This window comes from Anomalospiza imberbis, chromosome 6 (assembly GCF_031753505.1).
Source record: "Anomalospiza imberbis isolate Cuckoo-Finch-1a 21T00152 chromosome 6, ASM3175350v1, whole genome shotgun sequence".
In the NCBI taxonomy this organism is placed as follows: Eukaryota; Metazoa; Chordata; class Aves; order Passeriformes; family Viduidae; genus Anomalospiza; species Anomalospiza imberbis.
In genome coordinates, this window is record NC_089686.1 from 20,805,945 (window position 1) to 20,830,387 (window position 24,443).

Consider the following 24,443-nt stretch of genomic DNA (forward strand, 5'->3'; position numbering starts at 1 on the left):
CATTGGTTTGGGGAGAACAGAAACAAAATAACGTCAAACTCACTACAAAAACAATTTATTTATTAAGATCAGTTAGCAAGACATTCAGCTTAGGCCTTTTCTCAACACACTAATCCATGCCCACCAAAACAGATAAATTGCATAAATGCAATCATAAAAATTCTGCATCACCTTTAGGATTGTATTTGTTTAGTGCCTATTTTTTTTTTTTTTTTGCATGTAGGGAAAGAGTACTAGGTTCTGAAAAATCCTCAGGAGGCACTTCAATGGCACTTAAAAACCTAAATTTCTCTCTCAACTCAGACTTGAACCTTTACAAAGAGGCTGCTACTCCATCTATATTGCATGTAATAAAGATAGACACAGTTTTGATAGAAATGGGGGTTATTCCCCACTTTATAGAGTACATTCTGAGCTAGGAATACTAGTTAAATGTGGTGATATTATAATGTTGATGGGCAGGCACACTTTCTATAGCCCCAAAGAAATTCTATAACACTATTTACAAGCAAAAAGAAACTCCACTGTCTTCATCCATATCGGTATGCACATACAAAAGTAACCTTTTACTGGTGGCAATGAGATCTTTCTCAGAATGAAGACAGTTCAAAGGAACACTAGAGTCAGCCAGGGGCTGACATGGAGTGCTTCTTCCTCTGTGTGGAAGGTTGACTGTAGAAAAGAAAAAATAGTGATGAATTGAAATTCCTCAGAAATAGGGTGTCTGACAAGAACAGGCCAACAAGACCGAGGTAAAAGAAGGAAGTGGGACAATCAGAAAAGACATTATGATGAAAAATGGGTTTCTTATAGTTCTAGACCTTCAAGAAAGCCAGAAATGACAACTATTCCCCACCACATCTTTAAAAACTTTTTTTTAAATCAAGTTTAATTTAATTTTATTATGTTATTATTATGCAGATATATTCAGCAAGATTAAAATACATATAAAAATCATACCTTTAAAAGCGATGAAAAATTAAAGGGCATTAGAAAATTCAAATAGGTTTATACTGCAACATTAGTATCTGATCTATTCTTTGTTGGTTTGTTTTTAAATTTTATTTCAGACATAATTAAGAATGATTTTTAAAAACATGTGCATGAGAATGTGTTCACTCATATTCTCAATTACAACAGTGAGCTAAAGAACAACTTTTTCATTGTTAAGTGCTTAGAATAGCCATTAAATACAAACAATAGAACCACACAATTACTAAATTAATACTGACTTGGAGTTGTGCTTTAGAAAATAAACACAACATTTGATATGAGAGCTCAAAAAGGAAATATCATGGTTTGCAACACGAAGTAACGTAAGTTTGGCATGAAGAAAGCTTATTGAACCTCTGACAGCTGAGGCATGATGTGATTAAAGGTGTTTCTCATCCATCTTCATACACAGAAATTTTCAGTAACAATCCTTTTGTGACCTCAATGTAATTTCTTTCTATAGTTGAATGATTCACACAAACAACCCTTTCACGTAACTAATAGAGGTTCTCTCTTTTTTTCCTTTTGAGTCCAGCTTTGATTCCAGGCTGTTCTTCAGTATAGAATACACAGGACTGAGTGATTTAAATTTTCAGAAAATACTCCTAATCACATAATTCTTCTGCATCCAGAATCAATGTGGGTCTCAAAGGTCGCAGGATATAGTTTTTCACAGTAAAATTGCATTGATTAGTTTTGCTACTTGTGATTTACTAAATATTTTCCTCCTACAGTTTCTAGCTGCTTAAGTCATTCAAGTACCAATAGGAAAGACTCATTTTAAATAAGTTTCCTCATTTTTCCTTCATCCACATAATAAATTCCTGTATGTCAATAGGACTTAGATCTGCTTAACAACTTAGCTTCTTCTAAAGAACTGTGCCTCATAAACACATTATTTTGCCTACTTTTATTCCTTTTTTCATGTAAAAATTCTAAAGCCAATGGTGAACACTAGGATTAAAAGAAGTCTTTTTTCCCATTTAGGACTTACATGAACAAGGAACAGAAATTCTGCTGTATGTCCTGAGTTTTTCAACAAACTGATAATCAATCAGACTTTTATGACCTCAAGGATTTTAATGGTAACATCTTGAAATCTTCTAGATACTTGAATCTTGGTTAACCTGAATATTCTTAATATTTCAAATACCATGGACATTGGTAAGGACCAAATACTTTGGAAAGGAATATGGCAGAAGTGCTCTATGTTTTTTTGGTTTTTTTGGATTGTACCTCTTTTTCCAAAGGAAATGTGGAATCCAGTTATAAAAATAATAGCCTACTGGTTAAATATGATCAGTTGCCAGCATTCTGTCTTTTTTTCTGAAGCCCTCAGTATCCCTGCTCTACAGACTACACTGATAAATAGATCAGATTCACTTTGAACTTTAGCTTTTGATAATCTTCAATTTAGATAAAACTAAAATGGGAAAAAAAAATCAAAATAATTTGCTTGTGCCAATCACTACTGGCAGTTCCCACAGGAAATACTTTTTATGCAGTACAAGAGTCCAAGGGACACAGTTTAAATTTGCTCATGGGCAAAGCAGAATTTTCTTCCAAAACCCTTCAGTGCTGGAAGATGTTATTCGTTTCTGCTGCTCCTTTAAGAAAACAACCAACCTTTATTGCTTTAAGCTTATTTCTAAACCAAAATGGAATCTTAAACCAAAGAAAGTACAAGAACTACTGAAGCTCTGAAAAATCTTGCTTCTTGGCCTAGACCAATCATAATGATTGACTACCTCTTAGGTGTGAAAGAGAAAAACTGAAAGGTTCCAGCAAATTGCACTGGGCAGAAAGGAAGTACTTGCTTTTAGGTGGAATATGAATCCATCCTGATGTGTTGTCAAATCTGTGAAGATGCTGAAAAGAATATCATAAGAAAACACTCATCTGGTCTAAATTACTGTCAAAGGCTGTTCTATGAAGCATAATTTTCTTCATTGCTTCTAAGTCTCTAAAAAGAATGAGACATTTTATCTAATGAGCAGTTATTAAGTGAAAGATGCTACAGTGTTACTAATGATTTAAAGAAACATCTTGAGATCAGTTTTCAAGCTTTAAAATGTTTCCACCATTTTCCCCTTATTGTAGATGGAATATCAGTAGGAAATAGGCTTGTTAACACCTAGTGTTTGATAGCTCAGTTCACCCAGCAGCCTGTAATGCCAGCTCCCTTTGAGTTTTTACGGATGTTCATATTCTCACTGAGATTTACACACACTTAATTGACATCATCATGGGAGAGAAGCAGTCTGCTACAGCATGAAAAGTATATTTGATGGGTAAATGCTCTACTAACATAAACTGATTCAGTTCAATTCAGTGCCAAAACTCTCCTAGGGCTGATGCTGTCTGCCCTGGAAAAGGAGATTTGCATGCACCATGGACAAGCTACCATTTCCCCTCTGATAAAGGGAACAAAAGTTTCCGAAGTGTGCTTGTGATTGGCACAGACTGAGCCTCTTTAACCCCTTCTGTCTTCAGGCAGCTGCACTTAAAAACTTACAAGATACAGAATTGCTTCATTTTCACATTTCCTTAAGTACATATTTTGTTTTAAATACTACAAAGTACAACCACTATTTGTTCATAGCTTGTATGCAATTAGGTAACTGGCACAAGTTAATTAGTTAAGGATTAGAATCTATTTTTAAGACTAGACCTTCCTCCATACATCAGAAAGGAATAACAACACTTACCATCAAGTTTTAGCATCAGGGCTGTTTATGTATAGATGTTTATTTTGTTGTGTTACTGTAAAACCATATTGTGGTTTATATTATATAACATAGGGAATGGCTGCACTAAAATCCAAACATGTAAAAAATCTCTACTTATGATGGCTTTAGGAAACACTTGAAAAATGTCCAAACCTGAAACCACAGATGTGGCTTACACAAAAATGAAACAGAATGGCCATGCTAAACAAAATAATTATAAGGCAGATGATCTGGAATCTTTCTAACTATCACAAGCTGTCCCTCTAAAAATTCTTCTAAAGCTTCAGTTTTGCCTTGTATTAAAGGAGCGCTATAGAAAATTCATTCAAATTCGGGATTTCATTTCATTTGAGTGAATTGAAAAATAGACAAGTCTTAACATTGTTTAGCTTTGTTTCAGTTCTTGGATATTATATTTTTCCCCTGCCTTCACTCTTCAATAAAGTTGCATCTTTTGCTACTGAATTCTCATTTTATTTCTTGTCCTCATTTTCCCCTTAGTCCTGGATGCCCTTGACTTTATCTTCAATTCCCTTTGATCACATTGTTTGCTAGGAGCAACACCTTTCATTCTGTTCATCTCACTACGGACTGGAGTTAAAAGCTGACCTTCACACTGCAACCCTCCTCAGCTCACTGCCCTCATGACAAGAGACAACAAGGTCTTGGTAATATAAGTACTAAAAATATGAGAGAGAATTAGCAAGCAAGACTCCAACAGCAATAATTATTCAGACAACTAGAGCTGTTTCTACATCTCTAGTGCCTCAACCAAAATCTTTACAATGCCACTACTCCCTATTTTATCTGATCTTTTTTAGCCTAAAAAACTTGTGGCTCTAATTTAAAGTAAAGCACCATTCAGACCAAAATCATTGGAAAATTCAGAAGCAAACTAAGAGGCCAGAGTTTAAACGTCTGTGCAGGATGTATAATGAACGTGGACCACAGTGACACTAATAAGACTAAGAAAGACTTGAAGAAGTCATCTAATTCAATGCTCTGCCCCAGGACAAGATCAGTAACATTCCAACCTCCCTTAGATTAGTCTTTCAATCCTGTTTTGGATGACTGAGAAAATAAGTGCCTTACCCTCGATAATCTAACATAGAAGCAAAATAGGAGCAAAACAAAAGAAAACTCAGACTAACAAAGGCGGAAGAGGGTTAATCAAACCTTTTCAACCATTCAGGAAAAAAAAATAATATTGTCAAAAATGTGACTTAAGTCCTATTTTATATGTGCACATTATACTGAATCACTTCAGCCCTGTAGAAGCTGGGGCCATGGGCATGAAATAAAAGCAGTCTGCTTTAGTTCTCATTTGAGCTATGTTGGAAAACTGAACTAGTGTAGAGTACAGAGAAAGCAGTTACCAGTTCAGCCTCTGTAAAAATATGAAATAATTTGGATGCCTATATTACTAGATGTTTGAAATGTTTTGTAAGGAATGTGTAAATTACTGTGTTTTTTCACTGACCAGACCCAAATTGAGCCCCATGTCAGGCAGCCAAGGCTGAAGTATCTATTAAAGAAAAACTGAAACTACATATTGATCTTTCCATTTTAAGCAAGGGGGGAAAAATCATTTTGCAGGAAGAAATCAGAGATTGGAATAAAATCTACTGCTATTGTCCCCACATCCCACTTTGATTCCCTTGTGAAAGGTCAGGATGTGATTTATCTTGCCCAGTGGGAACAAGCAGCAATAATCAAATACCAAAAGCACTTTATTTGTATTGACACTTTAAATTCTATTAACTCTCATTTATCTAGAGGTTCTTTATCTGTTTTGTGCATTAGGCAAAGTCAGGACATAGAAACACTAATCTAATGTACATATTTGGGGTTAGGCATGAATGTAGCTATTTTGCTTCCAGGAGCAATGTGAGACTGAAAACAGCTCAGTTGCCTTTCGAGGGTGCATGATCTAAGGTTAAAAAAAAAAAAAAAACAAAAAAAACTTGTGGCTTTATACCTGCTTCTTGAAGGGTCAGTGGCACTCTACCACAACTCTGCAAACAAGAGAAGCTCAATTCCAGCAAACCTGAAGTCTCTGCCTTGGTGCTGGTAGTTGGATTGGCTCCACTAGAAACCTTCAGATGTTTCTGAATCTCATTTCCCTGTGCACATATTATTAGGGAGATAATATGGGGAGTTAAATGTACAAACAGAGAGAGCATGTGCAGTCCTTTCCTATTAATACAGTGCTATTGTAGGGAAGCTTCTCAGTCAGTAACAATAATGAGAGTAACACCCGTATGGCCCTTAGTCAAATGTCACTGATGAGGACTGGAAAACTAACCAGTTACAAATAACCAAATGGCAAAAACTCTATGAAAGTGACAAGTTCTCTAGAGTGAGTGCCAGGAAATAATTAAAAGCATGTAAGAAACTGATGAAAGAAGAAATTTATTAAGAAGCACTTCCTATCAAGATTGCATATTAGACTGTGCTACAGTATCCTCAGGGAAATTATTGAATTATTTAAAATTTTCCTTGCAAAAGCGGTGGGGGATATCAGTTTATTACAGAATGGAATAAATGAGAGAAAACAGGCTTTTTCCATTACTAATTGTTACAAATCATGAAATCAATTCTTCTGTTTGCATCAGTTTAGAAAAAGGAAAAGAGAATTCTAGGATTCTGTAGCAACCCAATGAGTCTTCTCAAAGACAGATGGTATTCATGAAGTTGTGCCATGACCAAGAGCACCAGGTACTCAGTAAGTAGCAAAGATGCAAATTCATTGACCCGGAAAGACTTCCATGTTCAGTGAATTGTAGAATATTTTCTATTTAAGTCACCAAAGATAAGGTAAATTGGAGCTTTATCCTCAGTTTACTGATGGGAAAAACTGAGCTGCAGACTGGTAAAAGCATTACTCAAGATCATAGAGAAAGGCATCTCTAAACACAAGGTTGAGATTCATGAACTTCTGACTCCTAGTTCCATGACTGGCCCCTTTCATTTCTGACCATCCTTTCACACAGTTGCTCTACTTCAGATTGTAGCATTGGATTTTAATGACTTCATGCTTTCCAGTGCCTTTAGCGAGCAGGGAGAAGGCTGATGTGGATGCATAAACCCCTTCTGTCACTGCATGTCAGAATGTCAACCTGGGATTACAGCTGGCACTGTTTCTTCTGCAGGCAATGTGATCAGAAAAGCACAAAGTTGTTCAAGCCTGTGATCCCTCAGGACAGATGTTTGTTTGCTCATTCTTACTGTGCACACATGTGTGTTTATGAGAGATAGACAGGGAGAGAAGGAGAGTTAGGGAGAGAGGGATATAGAGAAAAAATAAAACATAATAACTCATAAAAGTTTGACCAGGAGAACTGAAATAGAACTAACCCAGGAGAGAAATGTAAATATATTAATGTCTGGGAACTCACTGCACTGTGCTGTGCAGCAGGATTCTATTTAGCCTGAGTCTCCATCTAAGAAATATTTCTCCATCCTTCTCTGCACTACATTATACAGCTACATTTGATGTACCATCAAATGGCTGAAGCAATAGCAACTGGTTGGATGGGGCTTCGAGCAATGTGTTCTAGTGGAAGGTGTCCCTGCCCATGGCAGGGGCTTTGGAACTAGATGATCCTAAAGGTCCCTTCCAACACAAGTCCTTCTATGGTTCTAATTAATCTTATGCCAGCAAAGGAGAAATTTACCAGAAATCACTGTTGATAAGGTTTATGCTTGGTACCTGAACATCATACAGTCATGGAGCAATGGACACCAACAGATGAGAACAGCTCAAAATATCTGAAGACTCAGGATACACATGACTGTGTGAACAGCTGTATACTTTGACATGGAATTGTTGGGAAGACCAAGCTACCAGGATATACCTATATCTCTTAGCCTGTAATTACTATTCATGGAAAATGGCTGGATGTCAAAGAAATACAGGGAAAAACACATGGATTGTATCTGGTTTGCCCCATAGTATCTCAGGCACTGGGACTTGTGGTAAGTATATGAATACAATGCCAATACTTAGGGATATTCCAGGGCCCTTAAATCAGATACCAGGTGAGAACAATTAGGCAGAAAGATGCACCAGTGCCCTATGGATACTGTATTTTGGAGTATTTTAAGCAATCATTCTGACAAATGAGGAAATCTAGGACTGGGAAATCATAAAGTTCGTCTCTTCATGAGTTTCAGTTTATACTGTATTACCATTGTCAAAAGTTAATACAAATTTTCCTAGGCATTCACACTGTGTTGCAAGAATTTATCTTACAAAGAACCCTAGTCAATAGAACTAAGCTAAGAGGAAAGCACTGAGATTTGAGAATCAATACCATCAATGGAAAAAGAATCAGAGAAATAGAGAAAAATTAGAGATGCCACTAAACTACCTAGGTTTTGGTTTGTTATGGTTTAAATTTGGCTGAGCAAAGGAGTCACAATGCAGCAGAGTAACTTCTCCAGCTGCAGAAGAAGTGGGAGTGTTTCCACACAATCATGTCTTCCTGAATAAATTAATGAGGGAAAAAAAAGGAACCATTTGCTTTCTTACTGAGAAATACAAATGTAATTACTGTAGATATGATACAAACACATACAGCATATTTGACTTCATATTTCAGATCACAAACTAAATGCAAAAGTAGGGCAATTTTTTTTAGAAGGACATCTTTTGGGGCATATTTTTGTTGTTGCCATGGTGGGTTACTGTAATTCTCTGGAGCATCAGACACTTGACAGGTCTCAGACTCAATAGACTTGATTAGACGAACAATCAGGCTCTAGGAAGACAGAAGAGAATCCTAAATCCAGGACCATTGGATAGAAGTGTAATTTTGACCATTAAAGCAAATTTTCTTCTAAAGTCTTGGGTATTCATCTGTGGATTTGACATATTGGACATCTAGTCTGATTCAGGAAGATGTAAGAGTGTTGCTACATTAATTCAGCTAACAGCTAAATATACAATACATATAATACAAATCTCTGTTTTCTTGGACAGCACCAAAAAACTTTTACTCAAACTATCAGTACTTTCTCATAGTATTTTCTTTATCTAGGCTATAAACAAGATAAATATTTTGGCTAAATTAAAACTAGTATTGCCTCTGTGTCACGTGTTTGCATGTTAGAACAACCTGTTATGTGATTGTTATGTAGCAGTAATAAAGACTGCTACAGAAGAATACTTCTTATTCTTCTCCCCTCTCCCTCAAGGACTATTGGTGGGATCTTGGATGGGAATTAGATGGTCATGGCAATTTGCATGAAGATACTTTTCTGTGTTTACTTCCTTCCTTAGGTAAACTCCTTCTATCAACCCTATTGCTGTTACATTGTATTGTGCTGTTTTGTTCTGCTTTGAAGACCTTACATGTCTTCATAAAGACCCATGCATTTCCCTCTTTCTTGATGCCAAGCTGACAAATTCCAGTGCTTGGTAGACTGCCACTCACATGGGCTTGAGGTACTTGGTGAAGTTAAAACTACAGCTCACTCAGACTGAATGCAGTGTGTTGCAAGAGCTCAGATAAGTTTTAAGGAACAAAACAGGAGCAATAGATACTGGAAGCTGTAATATAACCACTTTTTTGTTCATTTGTTTGTTTAGTGTCTTTTCTCTCTTCTGTCCTTATTAACAGAATTTGGAAGACAGAAAATCCTTGCAGCACTCATGAAACTCTTTGAGGATGGGGAAAATCAGAAATAAACCACAGCTTCATTTTTTCAGTGGGAAAGTGAAACACAAAATATACAGCAGTTAAACTCTAAGTGTAGTGGCAACATTTATATAACTTTTATATCATGTCAGCTCCTAGCCCATCCTCCAGCATGAAAACACATGCATTAACATGAGTTTTTCTGCACAAATTCCAAAGTATGTTTGTTTGTTGATGACTTCATATATGGAGATTTACACGTCATTGGATACAGGGGAACAAAACTTGAGTGTTCTTATCAGGTAGCCATATTTATCAGTTTTACAATCCTATAAATATATTATAGATGCTATGGCCCTGCAGTGACAAGTTACAATCAACTCTTGATTTCATCAACTTGTCATGTTTTAATCATCCCTCTTGGCAGATCTTTCAACATATGTTGCAGTACTGCCTTCAAAATGTGCTTCTCCAATTCTGTTTATTAACCCTGTCTTTTTATATGTTTTAGGCTCATTATGAAATGCAGTAAATCTGTCAAAGGCATTTTATATGCTGTCTCCAATTCATCTTGATAGGAAGCATCTGAGAGCTCATTTAAGTCCCACAAAATGAGTACAATATGAAAAGTCAAAATCCACAACAAAGTGTGTAACAAGAACCGTGGTGATCGCGTTCAGCCTACAGGCCTAATCAAAAATCAGTTCTCTTGTTCCTTACTCATTGCCCACTCAAAAAAAAAATTGGATAGGAAAATATTAAGACCACAGTGGGATCTGGTAGCACCAAGAAAAAAATCCCTTCATCATACAGATCAAGCAACATATTAATGATTCCAAGTCATCCAGCACAAGATGGATCCACAACTGGATTCAGCCAAACTTCTTACTATTACCTTGGTTTCAGAAGCAAGGTTTCAGAAGTGAAAAGGAGATCATAACAGCCTCAAGTCTGAAGGAAGGAAAGATTGCTACAGGGGCACAAGAAGGCAGAAGCCAAAGTTTTTGCGTAGAGTTGAAGGGTGGAAAAAAGAGGAAATGACATGTCAAAATCATTCCACAAGACACAGAATTAATTCGGGGGAGGAGGACCCAGGCTCTGCTAAGCACAGAGAACTAGAAATTTTCTCTAAGGCTGCATTACTGAACATTTGCAAACCACTGAAGTGGTACAATATGAGCCCTACAGAGGTACTGTGCAGGGATAAGTAAAAACTTAGAAAGAAAGAACTTGTTGCAATGACTCAGACATCTCAGTTCTGCTTTTGAGTTTTCCTTGTTAATTTCACAATCAGCATTAGATTTTGCATCACTGAGCTCACAAGAACTAATAATTACAACATTGCATATTATTTACAATATCAATGCACATGTCAGCTGAAGTATGAAAATGTAGTCTTTTCCTAATTTTCCCAGTGATTCTACTATTAGACCATCTAAACTTACCTTCTTTTTCTTGTCTAATGCATTATAAATTAAATAAAGCAAAGTTGGAAGAGGTAATATCCCATTGATAACAGTTAAAAACAGGCAAGCTTTCAGAAACAGAAGATGCAAAAAAAATTACAGAGGGAGAAAACTATAATGTTACTCATAAAAAAAAACTTTCAAGAACTTATATATATATAGAAATAAGGCTGCTTTTTTCAACTGTATTGGGCTGACTCATAAAACCTATTAACCTTCAGTAATTCTGCCTATATAAGTGAAGACTAATACAGATATCACACACTATTTCTCCACAATTAAGGAACTCTTATTTTCCAGGTTGGTCAGCAGGTAGCAAAACAGAGCACAGAGAAGTTGGCTCAGTCCCCTGCTTCAGTCTTGGGAAATCAACTCTCTCCCCATGTTCAGCAATAAAGCCAGTGAGATGAACTCACAAAGAATCTGGATACAATCTTGTGAGACCTTCTGTTTTCAGGATAAGATGGGGATAATATATAAAAATCAGCAGTCATGCATGGGAGCTGCCCTATATGCTTTACATCAAATAAATCCTTGCTAAATTTTGTCTTCAGCAACTACAAAAACCACTGCATTATCTGAGGAGATTTCTCATCATAACAAGCTCTTGTGTGTTTTGTGTAATTCCTTTACAAATAACCTTGAGCCTTCTGTATGTCCTCTTAATATCTCAGGAGAGGATCTCATTTTCTCCTCCTCTCTTCCTCTCCTGCCTGCCTTTCCCAACCCCACCCCTCCCCCCCCCCCCAATTATCTCTTGCTGTCTTCTGGGTGGTTATGTTTAATCTCAGGATTAGGCAGAAGCCTGCAGTTTGCTTTGAACAGCTTATCAGCTTCCAAGAGACATTTACAGGGAGAGAAAGACTCCAGTTTTGATAGCAGTAATTGTATTTAGCTTGTAAGATACAAGGCTATTTATCTCACGGTGGGGAAATCACAAAGGGAGAGAAGGAAAATGCTGTCGATAAAAACTAAATAAAGCCAAAAATAATGGAGAGAAGAGAAGAGAAGAGAAGAGAAGAGAAGAGAAGAGAAGAGAAGAGAAGAGAAGAGAAGAGAAGAGAAGAGAAGAGAAGAGAAGAGAAGAGAAGAGAAGAGAAGAGAAGAGAAGCCAGAATACTGTGCACAGCTCATCCCACAGCTGGGCATCTTGTCTGGAACAGTGCTGTGAGGGATGGTATCAAAAGCATTACTATAATCCAGGAAAAACTACATCTACTGCCTTGCCTTCATCCATGAGGGAGGTGACCTTACAATAGAGAGACATAAAATTAGTTACATGGAACATTCCCCTTGTGAACTAATGCTGAGTGTGCTTTATGACTGCATTATTCTTTAAATGCCTTTCAATAGCATACAGTATAATCATCAAATTTTTCCAGGATCTGAGTTTAGACAAACAGGTCTAGAGAGCTCCCTGTATCTTTTCTCACACCCTTCTTATAGCCTGGAATAGCAGTGGCTAGGTTCCAGTCAGCAGGGACCTCCTTAGACACCAAAACCCTTGTTAGATAATTGAGAGGGGTCCTGCTGCTAGCACCCTTCAGTATTCCTTCAGTTAGCTGGAAAAATTATTCAAAGAAGCAAGTAAGAACTCAGCCAGTTTTCCTCCCTGGAAAGTGTATGGCACAAATCAAGCTACTTCAGATCTTTCCACCAAGCAAATGAAGAAATACATTTTAGCAAGGCAAAGTTGATGCCTTTCACATTTTAGATAGGTAGAAGAATCTAAACCACTATCACTTTGGCCTGTTTCTAAAAAGCTTATTGTTTTAGACAAAGACTTTGTCTCACATAGACTAACAAAGATGTAGTTCAAATTGAATTGCTTTCAAATGAAGTTGAAAGAAAAAGATAGGCCCAACAGTTCAGGAACATTCAATCCTTGGAACTGAAACTACTCTGAAAGAAAATCCCAGCACAGATACCAGGGTCTCAGAATCAGCTTTTTGTCTTACAGGTATGCACTTATCTGGTCAGAACAGTCAGTTCTGCTGCCAAGAGCTAACTGTCCAGCTTTTCCAGAAATGCAATTTTCTCTCAGAAATGTACTTCAGAGAGCAAACTAAGTAGGGGCAGAGAGGATGAAATATTTTTTTTTCTTTTATCTATAGCAAAAACCCTGCACAATAATGTAATTTGAACGGGCAAAGACTACTACAAAAATACTGAGATATAACTTGAGAATGATAAAGAGGAAAAATATAAAATATGTACTGTATGGATGAAATAATGAACCCTGATAATAATCCAGTTGTTTAATACTGTCTTATTTCTTGTTTCCAAGATGCATTAAAAAATCCAGGCTACACTTGTCTTGCTGGATCATGCATTTCTTTAAATGACAGCTCCTTCCTACCTGTTGCTTTCTTTCCTTTAATCCTCTCCTTTAAAGCATTACTTTAATAAGATTTTATTTTTTTTATCATGGATGCTCTTATTTTACAGCTTCTCTTTACCTAGTTTTGTTGTTGTTTTCTTTTTCCTAGTGCAGAAAATGTATTTGGTGCCTGGATGAATGAACAGGAATATCAGGCTTGTTTTGACATACACTACAAGTCTGGCATCACACAAAGTATTTCTTTACAGGGAAAGACAGTGAACAGACTAAAAGAAACCCGTCCTGCTTAAGAAATAATGAAAACTTAGGGACTGAGGCATCCCAATTCTGTGTAAAAACTGAAGATTGATTTCTAACTATTCTGAAAATTTCTGTAAGCTGTCTCATATTTGATGGGTTTCATTTTAATCAGAACAAAAACATGTCAGATGCTTCCTCTTCCTGAAGTCTGGGTCCAAAATTACTCAAATTTCATCATTAAAATAATTTTTTAAATATAGAGAAGGCTCTCCCCAGGAACATAAAAGCAGGAAAATATCAATGACCAAGCACAACCTGTTTTCTGGGAGATACCTGAAAGGATGAAAGCATGAGAGACAACAGAAGGGAGGCAGCCATAGAAAACTGTACTTTAGACTACAGCAAAAGTTGTATACCCTGACTGAGAAAAATGATATCACATTGTGATAACCAACTTAATGATTCAAGCATAAAGAAAGTGGCTATCAGTACAGCCTGTGCAAAAAGCCCATCTCCTTACTGTGTTCTTGAGAGAGAGGAGAAAGGGCAAAACTAATGCAAATAAATCACAAACAGCTCAATGATTTTGGCTGAACCACAACAGCTGAATTGCAGACAGCAGCCTCTGTGCTAATGCTACTTCTTTGACATCTCCCACTTCTCAGGAGCTTTGTCTCAGATACCTATACTGGGCCACTGTTCTGTCTTACTGTCCAGTAAAAGAAACTCTGGTACTTTAAAATGGTACTAAAGATGAGAGATAATCCCTAGTAACTTGGATTATTTCAGTCACAAAGCCAACTTTAGCTCCAAGTTAATGCTCTCCTTTACCATTTTCCTGTAACCCTTTTCCTTACGAGAAAGTGCAAAACTCGTGTTGCAGGTGACTGGAATGCAATTGGATGCCATAAACCCCAAAATGTCAGTGCCTGAGTTGTAAGTTTGCTGACATTCTATTTTCCTTGTCTTTTATTTGAAGTTGTAAAAATACAGCTTTGGAGCCTTTTGGTCCCATTGGGCTAGTTTCACTTAATTTCAATTTAACTAAAGACTGTATTTTAAGGAAAGCCAATATTCTCTCACTTTGCTCATTTAATGAATATCCAACTTTTATTTGTACTTTTCATTGAGCAAGTAATTATGAGTCTAATGTATAATCCTTCCACAAGTAATAAAACTCAGAGAGGAACATGGAAATGCCATTCAGAATGCAGCCCTGACTGAAAACTGCACCATGTGTGATGACAAAGAAGGTACATTAGATAGTTTATAAAATTTGTAAACATTAGGGTATAGTACTGTGTGGAAAACCAAGCACACACGAAATTGTTCGTTTTACAGACAATGCAGCGTGCCCAAGCAAGCATGGTCTACAAATACAATGTTTGCTAAACACTGCAAATAACTGTGTTTCCAGAATTGACATGATGCTATGCAAAACATAGGGGATTACTCAGCTACTATCACTCAAGTTTGATATGAATTTAAATTTTCAGCAGGTTCCAGTTGAAGCACACTGGATTAGCCTGGGTCCATCCAACCACAAAGCCTTTAAAGAACTGAATCTCTGCTGAACACAGGTTTGGTCTTGCAGTCAGAGCAAAACACAATAGTGCAAATTTGGTTTGTGAAAGACAAACAATTATTTTTAAAAGCTCCTGTTCAGTCTTTTTTTTTAAACCATTGACTGCACAGAAAATGGGACTAATAAGTATTGGTTTCCTGTAATAATTGGTTCATTGAATCTTTTCTGAATCTTAGATATTCATAATGCTACTCTATTATATGGATATTCTGGTATTTAACTTCAAGCCACAGTCTTTTCCTTTGGAAAGGTTGGAACGTTGCCCTCCTCTCTTGGTTTTTATTTGTTTGTTGGTTTTTTTGGGTTTTTCCCACAGTAATGTAATATCTTCTAGTTTTTGGTTTTTGTTTTTTTTTTTTTTTTTTTTTTTTTTTGATTTTTGCCTATTTTTTTTAATTTGGCTAAAATATTGGTTTGAAAGAAGTAGGAAACAAATAAGGGAGAAACCTGCACACACAAAGTATGGCTCCATAAGCCTTATTTTCACAGGGACAGGCTGAAAAATTCATCATCTACAAACAGAGAAAAATTGAAATACGTGCACAGAAAGGAAAATGTGTCTGGAAGATAAAGGTGTCCTTTTTTCTTAGGGTACATCTACACACACTCAATACTAGCCCAGAACATAAGATTAATGCTGATTCCATAAAACCATACATCTTCTAATGAAAACACAGAAATATCTTTAGCCAAGGCAGAAGCCCAGGGTACTGAGGTAGTCTCTGAGTGTGATTTATTTTCCCTTAAAAAAAAAAAAATCTCTAAAGCATTGAGCAGAATATTTTGATTCTTTACACCAGAGAATTACTACAACAAGCAATATAAGAAGAAAATGTATTTATAGGATTTGTAGTGACTGTAATTGGCTGCCAACTGGATTGGAGGTATTTTACAAAATAATTGATGAAAGGAGCAGAAAAAAGATCCTCAGTTAGACCTTTCCTCTCAATCCAATGGATAGCAGAGCTAGAACCTAGCACAGCATATCTGCCATGGCATTCTTCAAAAAGATTTTTTTTCACAGAAATAAGGTTAATAACTGAAATGTATCCTTTTGCATACACCTCACAAAACACTGATAAAGGGACATATGTAGTAGAGAGCAATATAGCACAGATGACTCACATTTAAAAACATTCCTGTGTGCTTTCTGAGGGAGTAGAAGAGATGAAGTCATCCCCTTGGAGTAATTTATTACTATAATGTCACATAAATTAGTATATAACCTCAAATTAGGATATTTCCTAGAATTTGAGGTTAAGTTTCTTTTGAACAATTCCTACACCACTATCAAGAAATCTTCCCGAGTTACTACTGTAGAACCTAGAAATAAAGAACTGAATGTTTCTTAGACTCAACATTGAAAACCAAGAAGATCATGGCTTGACCTTAGGTAACAGATGAATAGGAGGAACGTGGTTAACACTGGAGTCCTTTCCTTGTGTTCATTCTTCCTTTTATAACCATACACATCCTCACACCTCAGCTATCTAATGCACTGTCAGCAGCACAAAAAGCAATCTGTTTTTCACTTGGAGTAAGTTTGATCTTTCAGCATGGTGACAAAGTATCATGACATTGTGATTTGCCAGTGGTGGGATAAATCATCTGACAGTGTATCAAGAGCTAGTTATTCACTATTTCTGGTGGATGTAGGGTGATAATTTCCAAAGACACAGAATTTTTCCACTGCATTTTGACAGAAAGTCAGCTAGGAGTTGTCAGTTTTGGTTAGATGGTGTGTTGACCTTTGTATCTGCAAACCTAAGAGAGAAAGGGAAATGCAGATAAAAAATTATGAGGCAACCATAAGGTCTGGTCAAATACTTCCTTAATCTTCCATATTCCTTACATTTCTACTCTATATTTATATAGACAGTATCTGGGGTGTGGCTAGAGTCACCGCTCCTTTTCATAAAATCTGTTCAAAACTTTTCTACCCTAAATATTTAGAAAATATCACAAGTAGCAAAACCAAGTTTGTCATTGAATGGCTTTGTAGAACTGGGATTCACTTACAGACCTCTGAAATAGCATGATCTATGGACATCATACCACACAGCTGGCATGCTTATTCTTCCAGTGTAAAGGACCATTAGTTTGTTTTCCCAGAGATAAGATATGCATCACCAGGCTCGTGAATTTATTGTCGAGATGAAGCAACAAAGACTTATATAGCAACCAGTTATTAAACATTAGGTTACAGGTACAAATACACTGAAAGAGAAAAACAAGAAGAAAAATATATGTACCTGTGGGGTAGTGTTCATTCACTGGCCAGCTGTCCACCTGAAGTGTTGCATTGCCACCGTTCCTGGTAAAGCGTACTACATGGTATTTGCCATCATTTACAGGTGTGCTTTCCTCTTTAATAGAGATGTCCACTGTGCCAATATTGAAGACTACACCAATCTTGCCTTGCTCCTGAAAGAAGAAAATAAACAAATGTTTTAAAATTGCTGCCACTTAGCAGAATGCTCTTGGCCTCTAAGTCTCTAGTGGGTAGTTCTGCCGGTAGATGGCACTGGAGAATACACAGAAGTGTCATTTTGAGCTTCATCAGGACACATTTCATCGGTTCTGCTTCAATGCAAACACTTTCTTTCACACTGTTCTTTACAGCATTCACCTGAAGACAGTGACTCATTTGTTCCCATAAAACATCACAGAAGACAGGTGAGAAACCAGGCAATAAAAATCAGGAAATGTGGATAAAGAGTTATTTGAGCAACATCTCTACTGATTATTACTAGTCACTTGTTATATAAAATGCAGCCACAGACAGGCTGTTATCTCAACACCTGTTTTGTTCTGTTATTCTTCTTGGGAAAGAAACAGTCTTCACTCCCAAAAAAATAATTGTGGGATCCAACAGGAAGAATGCAGTTAGAAGATGAAAGGAACTCAAAGGGAGCAGAAGTGTCATTAGCTGACTTAGAAATCTGGAGGGAAGCTACCTAAAAGATAGGAGCAGCCCATCTAATTTGTCTCCATCACACACCAAGCAGTGCCTTACCAATAAAGCAGTGTTTTCCCAAAACTTTGCACCAGTCACTGACTGAAAGGGACAAGCAGGCAAAACCTGTTATAGGAGCCACAACATTCCTTCTGCAGATCCCCTCAGGTGATTCCAAGTAATGACCATATTTAATGACTTTAGGTTGCAAAATACACCCAGAGTATACTCCGATTAGATATATGCATTTAATACTACTGATTTAAACAGTGACAGAAATTCTCATCACCGTACAATTAAGAGAAATGCATCTTCACTCAGCAAGGAGAGGCACAGTGTGCTGGTGTCAACAATTATGAAGGCATATTACGTGCACTGTACATATCCAAAACTGGTACCGATGAGCAGAACTAAAATGTATCATATAGGAAGTCAATGCATTTGCTAGCTATCCATACTATAAAATTGAAACAATGACAGAGAGCAGATCGCCATCATCTACGAAAATATATCTTCCTTGAAAAAAACTAAGGTATAATAAAGGGTCACAGGACAATTCTGCTCCATTTACTACCTTACATATCTGCTTAGAGGGCAGAGGATCCCATTCTTCAGAGCTGTTACCCTAACTTTACTACATTTATATTAGCAAATCTCAGCAATAAGAAAGAAATTTCTCCTCTTGTACTTGAGGGCCACCTTGGATTCCTCTCCTGGATTTATTCCTGTCTCCTGGTGTCAAAAAATCTTTTTCTGTAAGTTTCACTGTGTTTCAATTTCTCAGAGAGGTCTTTCTGATTCCTGTTTTACCTTACATTTCAAAGCTTATTCATACCAAAGTACTCATCACCAATTCCCTGTATCTTCAATACCCTTCTTTTTTTTTTTTTTGACATTTTCTTTCTAACGCCAAGTTTCCTGTTATCAGATTACAATATTATTTTAGGAAAGAAAACAGTCCTGTAGCTGAAGAGGTCATGAGCAGTGGTTCAACTACTTGAAGCTTAGCACTGAAACAGTAAGCATTTTGGTTTTTCTCTCATTAAAACAGTAAATTTTACACTGTACTAAATGTATGCTGGATAGAAAGTTTCATGTGCATTCATAGTGTTATTCTGTGAAGGGAATTTTCTTCAAGATATCAATATCATCCTTTTCTTTTCACTGGACCATGAGGTAAGTGGATTGCTGCTCCCAGCAGATGCCTGAAATCAGATGCCATTTGGAAACAACCAATGCTTCTTCTCTTATGCTAGCCCAAAAATAAGTGAAATTTGAGTTAAAAAAGATTTCTTTCAGATAAAAGCATTGCTGGCACAGGTCTACCGCTTTGACATATGAAGTAAATTATCTCCCAACACTGTTTTAGTGAATCTTTTGCTGACAACCATATAATTATCTTTACCTGCATAGCAATTACCAAAGAACACATGAGTAATTTTTTCCTCAAAGCCTCAAATAATATACAGTGACCAGGTAACCTGGCTACTGATATTGTGCTTTTACAAGAGATTGCCTTACAATCAGCCTCCTGGATGACTTCTCATATTGCTTTTTAATTGCCATCAATACATCAAGCTTCTTTGGCAAACTGTGGCTGCTCTAAGAAGAGTCCCCCTTGGTGAAGGTATAGCATGAGAAGGTACGATGAAGACCGACACCTTTTCTAATGGAACAGATTAGAACCACCACCACAGAAGAGGATTTAAAGGTATTCTTCAGAGTGAAATCTGCATACCTTCAAGCCCACAGGCTTAATGAGGCAAAGGTAAAAACTTGCAGGTGGGGGAAAGGATGGTGGGAAGTTAAATTAATCTCTGCAGAATGAGAAAATGTTTCTGATTTCTCCTCAGAGGAAAAGGAGATAGCACCTTTCACCATTTCTTTTCTGAAGACTTGAAGGAAAAGACTTATTTAAAGAGCTAGTGATAAGAGGGCAAACTGGGAAAGAGATAAGATTCTGGAAGCAGAGGACTGCAAAATGCCAGTGGCCTTTAGTCTGATGGAGAGAAGAGGGAAATGAGCAAACTGGTGCCTTCCCCATCCCAAGAGGCATCCCCTCCCACAGCCATTAAGAAGTGCAAAAAATTGTCTTAAAATAAAATCATGGTTCTTGTGGACAGTCTATTCCAGCTCTCTTCAGATCACTATTGGGCAGAGCTCCCTGTGACTCTTTAACTCAACTTTTGCAGAATCATAACTTCTGAGACTCTTATTTGGACTAAGTAGGAACTTGTCATGAAAATGGCTTTGTTCCAATTACCAGAATAAAACACAACACAGTATGTCAAAGGTACTGAAGCCAAAGTGCACACACAGACCCCAAAATACAGTTTATTTATGATATCTTCAATCTCCAGGGCACCAGGCACTATAAAAAAATTAACAATTAGTTTATGCATTCCTGGCAGATGAAAAAAAAGAAATCAAAGAACAGTGACCATGGACACAAGGGGCAAATCCACAATTTATTTTCAACAACTCTTCAATTCCAGTTTCTTGCACTACAACACTTCATTAAAAACAGATTTTACCAAGACCTACCTTCCTTCTAAATCTGAAAGACAAGCTTTACCATTACAGTTTAACATGTCATGATGGACATAGCCTTTCATTCCTTTCCCCACACATTCAGCTGGTGGATTTTCTTTCCATAACCAAAAAAAAGGTTTTAACTAGACCAGTAAATATGCGACAAAGAAAGATTTACATTTTAGCCACTACCTATAAAATTTATTTTGTAGCTATAGGAAAAAAAAAATCCTAACTATACAGCAAGGGAAGAGGTGAATACAGAGGCACACAAAACAAACAAGTTAGGTGGTCCAAAAGGACTCGAGAGAATTTTAACAGACAGTGCAATTTTTTTTCCTCTCTATATTGGTATTCAGTGAATGCCCCAAAAACTTTCCATGGAAAGGTGACCATTAATTAATGTTTTTGAAACCTCACAGTGACATCAGGTGCTGGCACTATGTCTTGAAAAACTGAAACCATTTTATTTATAAATAATGAAGTGAACTCAGCATTCAATCTATCTTACTTTTTCTCTTCTTTCTTTAAGGCTACTGTGCCAAAAAGGATTTTTAATGTTTTTTCAAGAATCTGTCTTGTGCTGATTGGTCCCATAAAATTGCTGCCCTCAAAAGCCACATTACCACTTCATTCCTTATAGCACTTCTGAAGATAAACTTCTGCCATTATGTCTCTAAGAATTTAGAAATATAATTATGATCACATAATGGAATGGTTGTAGATAAGTTAAAAGAACAAAAAAAGCACAAAATACTGAAAAAAAATATTGTACAAGTCTTCTCCTTGACCTGTCTACTCTACACATACTCCTGGCAACTGTTTGTTATATGCACAATTACCAAACATTTTCAATATTATTAAAGGACACAAGAGCTAATCTACAGCCTGGATCAGGAGATCAGCAATTTATTGCTTGCCCTGAAGCATTGGTTCACTTTGGGCAACCTTTTCTTTTACCTTTCTGTAAACTAGATTTTTTATCTTCGACAGAGGAGTTATGGACACCTATCTTTCCAAGCTGTACAAGCCCTGAAAATCCAGACATATTTCACTTAAACACTGATTATACACTGCCAATCCAAACATTTCAGCCCTGAGAGCAACTACAATCTGAGAGGAGCAGGTCTTAAGCTGTCCTCAGCTTCTACATTCAACCCCTCCAAAACCTGTTCCTTTCCTCTGAAGGGACCTCAAAACAGGTCTGAGGTCTTACAGTTTAGCAGGTATGTTTTAACTTTTGTTTCCCTTCATTCAAAGAGAAACAGAGCCTGTCCTGTGTGCAAATTGTTGGGCCTTTGCTTTCTCCATGCCGTGCCTTTACATTTTGAAGGCATCTGTCTTTATGTAGCAGACCAGGTAGGAAGAAAGTGAAATGGGGTTGGCAGTGACTTTATAAGATGAGCAGTTAGAGTGCACACATACATGAACAGCCATGAACAGCAGTTGGATGATACACATACATGAACAGCCACATGCACTCTGTGCTCTGAAAAGGGCTTTACTCTTAGGTTCTCTTTTTCTAAATCTAAAATTTAAATTGTCCACATGAAAAGTATATATTTGTTCTCTGTGTTCAGAAAGCATTTCATTTCAAAAACCAAGAGAGAGAACTCCAGGCATTAGGACAGGTCCTACTCTCAGCTGCATAAATGTGAATCAATAGCAATTCTGTTGAAGAAACTCAATTCCTACTGATGGAATTGGAAGCTGGGTTTATCCCAGTATCTTTTTGTGTTGTTTTGCTTATTTTTCTGAAGAAAATGTAAAATTAAAGGAAGCATTTAGAAAACATACCTGAAATCTGACTACAATCCCAGGCTGTGTTTTCTCACACTCATTTTATTGTATAAGACTTAAATAGCGACTACTGCACGTACTGCCTCCTCCTCCCACCCTGGCTGGTTCCAGCATGGCTAGACATCAGTCCAAACCTGGCAGACAACACTCCTGGTTACTCCATCCTGCAGGTCATAGCTGATTTTGCTGCTCTCATTTGAAATTGATACAAGTTCTTTTAGTAATACAACAAGCCATCTCATGCTGTAGGAAGGTATAGTAAACTTTGCCTCCCCCCCAGAAAATGCCACACACATACACTTCAACTGCACTACCCTCTAAATTCAGGAAAATTGCTTTTTTTTTTTATAACCCTGAGAACTGCATTTCCTCGAATGGCTTGCTTCTGCTTAGGCTCCTCACAGATACAGTCTATGTTTTTAAAAAGAGATTGAACTTTGACTTCTTCCTCTTTGTTTTCACTTCTTTCTTTAAGACTTTCTTTGCTTGATTTCCTTTGGGGTTTTGTTTGCCTGGTTGTTTTTTGTTTTTGCTCTGCCTCAAACTTGATTCTGAATGTTAGTCCCTCTGAATGATTGCTCACTCTCTGTGGTTTAGGGGACTTTTCAGAACAGTGCTAAACGTTGCAAGTTATCCAGGCGAATTGAAGGTATAGATGTATACTCCACAGAGGACACTCATTTATTACTACAACTACAAATCACTTGATGTGAACTCTCACTGTAAACAGAAACTCAGAAAGTTCTTGCTGATTCGAAAGGTAGTAAAACCAGCATTGTCCTTAGAGGGCCCTTCTGGGCTGCAGCTAGAACTGAACGCATGGCTGGACAGATCTTTCTGGCACACATGTATCAATGGATTTTAGAAGGGCAAGTATTAGAACCTGTACTCAGCACAGAGTATAAGGCAGTTAGTTTTACTCTTCTCTGCCTGGCCATATTCAGTACTGTTTTTAATATCACTGAGAGGTAAGTCTGACATCAGGATTCAATATGTAAAAAACTTTAGGCCTGGGCAAACGGAGAGTTTACTGAATGAAGTCTGCCTTTATCCAAACAGTGACAGCAGGGGAAGAACACTCAAGAATCAGTATTGCCACCCTGGCAAATATGATAATCAACAAAACCAGCAAATGCTCTGAGAGAAATGACAGGCACTGAAGTGCACCTGGCTTGGAAGTTTTTTGATCAGGGTGCCAACACTTCACAGTTATCTTGAAACAAGGAAAAAATGTTAAGGGGAAAGGAAGTACACAGGTCAGGTAATTTTGATTTTTAAGGGCTGTTATAAGGAGCAGTAGGTAATTTTTTGTTATATACTGTTACTGCTTCTTTAAGGTGCTCAACCAGATCTATTCAATGCCAGTTAAAACCTATTTATCAGAAAGAATCACACACACACAGAGAATAAATATATATACAAATTATTACCCTTTGGGGCCATGGTTTTTAAAAGAAGCAGTTTTCAGTGATACATAATTTATAAGGCTAAAAAGGACAATTGTTATAATCTACTCTCCTCTAAAATTTTATAGGAGGTCATATATCTTGTCTGAATTGATTCTTTTATAAACTACAGGATATATTTTAGAGCAACATTTGTGATTTGCAGCTGAGTAAAGAAGTCTAGGATTCATTACAGTTGCTACTTTGATGAAATTGGCATAGTGTTGAAAATGGTCAAAAAGGCAAGTGGAATTCAAGAATTATAATGAAAAAGAACAGTGTACAAAAGGAAAACCTCTATTATAAGTTAAAGGTGGACCTTTGACTTAAATTCTTGAACACAGTGCATAGATCTTTACAGGCTATCTCAAAAAGAAAAAGAGGAGATATAAAAGGCTCCAAAAAGTAGTACACTTGAAACTGTGTATACAGTCATGAAGCAATGATTCAGCACTAGCTCTTTATAACTCAAAGAACTACAAATATCTAAAAAAAGCATTTGACAATTATGTTTAAGCAAAAAAAAGTACCAAATTCATGGGCAGAATCAAGAGCCATTGAATACAGCAATATGAATATAACCTTGTGCTCAGCTCTTCCTGAAAAGCAGATTATTATTGTTTAACTGTTGCTGCCTATACTGGAGCATCATCCAGCATCATACTGCCACAAATGACTTGTAAGTCTGTGATCAAGCCAAAATTTTCTTGAACG

General features: G+C 36.9%; 1 protein-coding gene across 17 annotated transcripts in view; it reads right to left on the reverse strand.

Annotated features, from left to right (window-relative positions):
* Positions 1-24,443, reverse strand: part of NRXN3 (neurexin 3) — a 968,667-nt gene that overhangs the window by 114,422 nt on the left and 829,802 nt on the right. For all 17 annotated transcript variants that reach the window (XM_068192702.1, XM_068192711.1, XM_068192712.1 and 14 more), the window contains one exon: positions 17,249-17,420. In XM_068192702.1, coding sequence (XP_068048803.1) covers positions 17,249-17,420 — 172 coding nt within the window. The remainder of the gene's footprint in view (positions 1-17,248; positions 17,421-24,443) is intronic.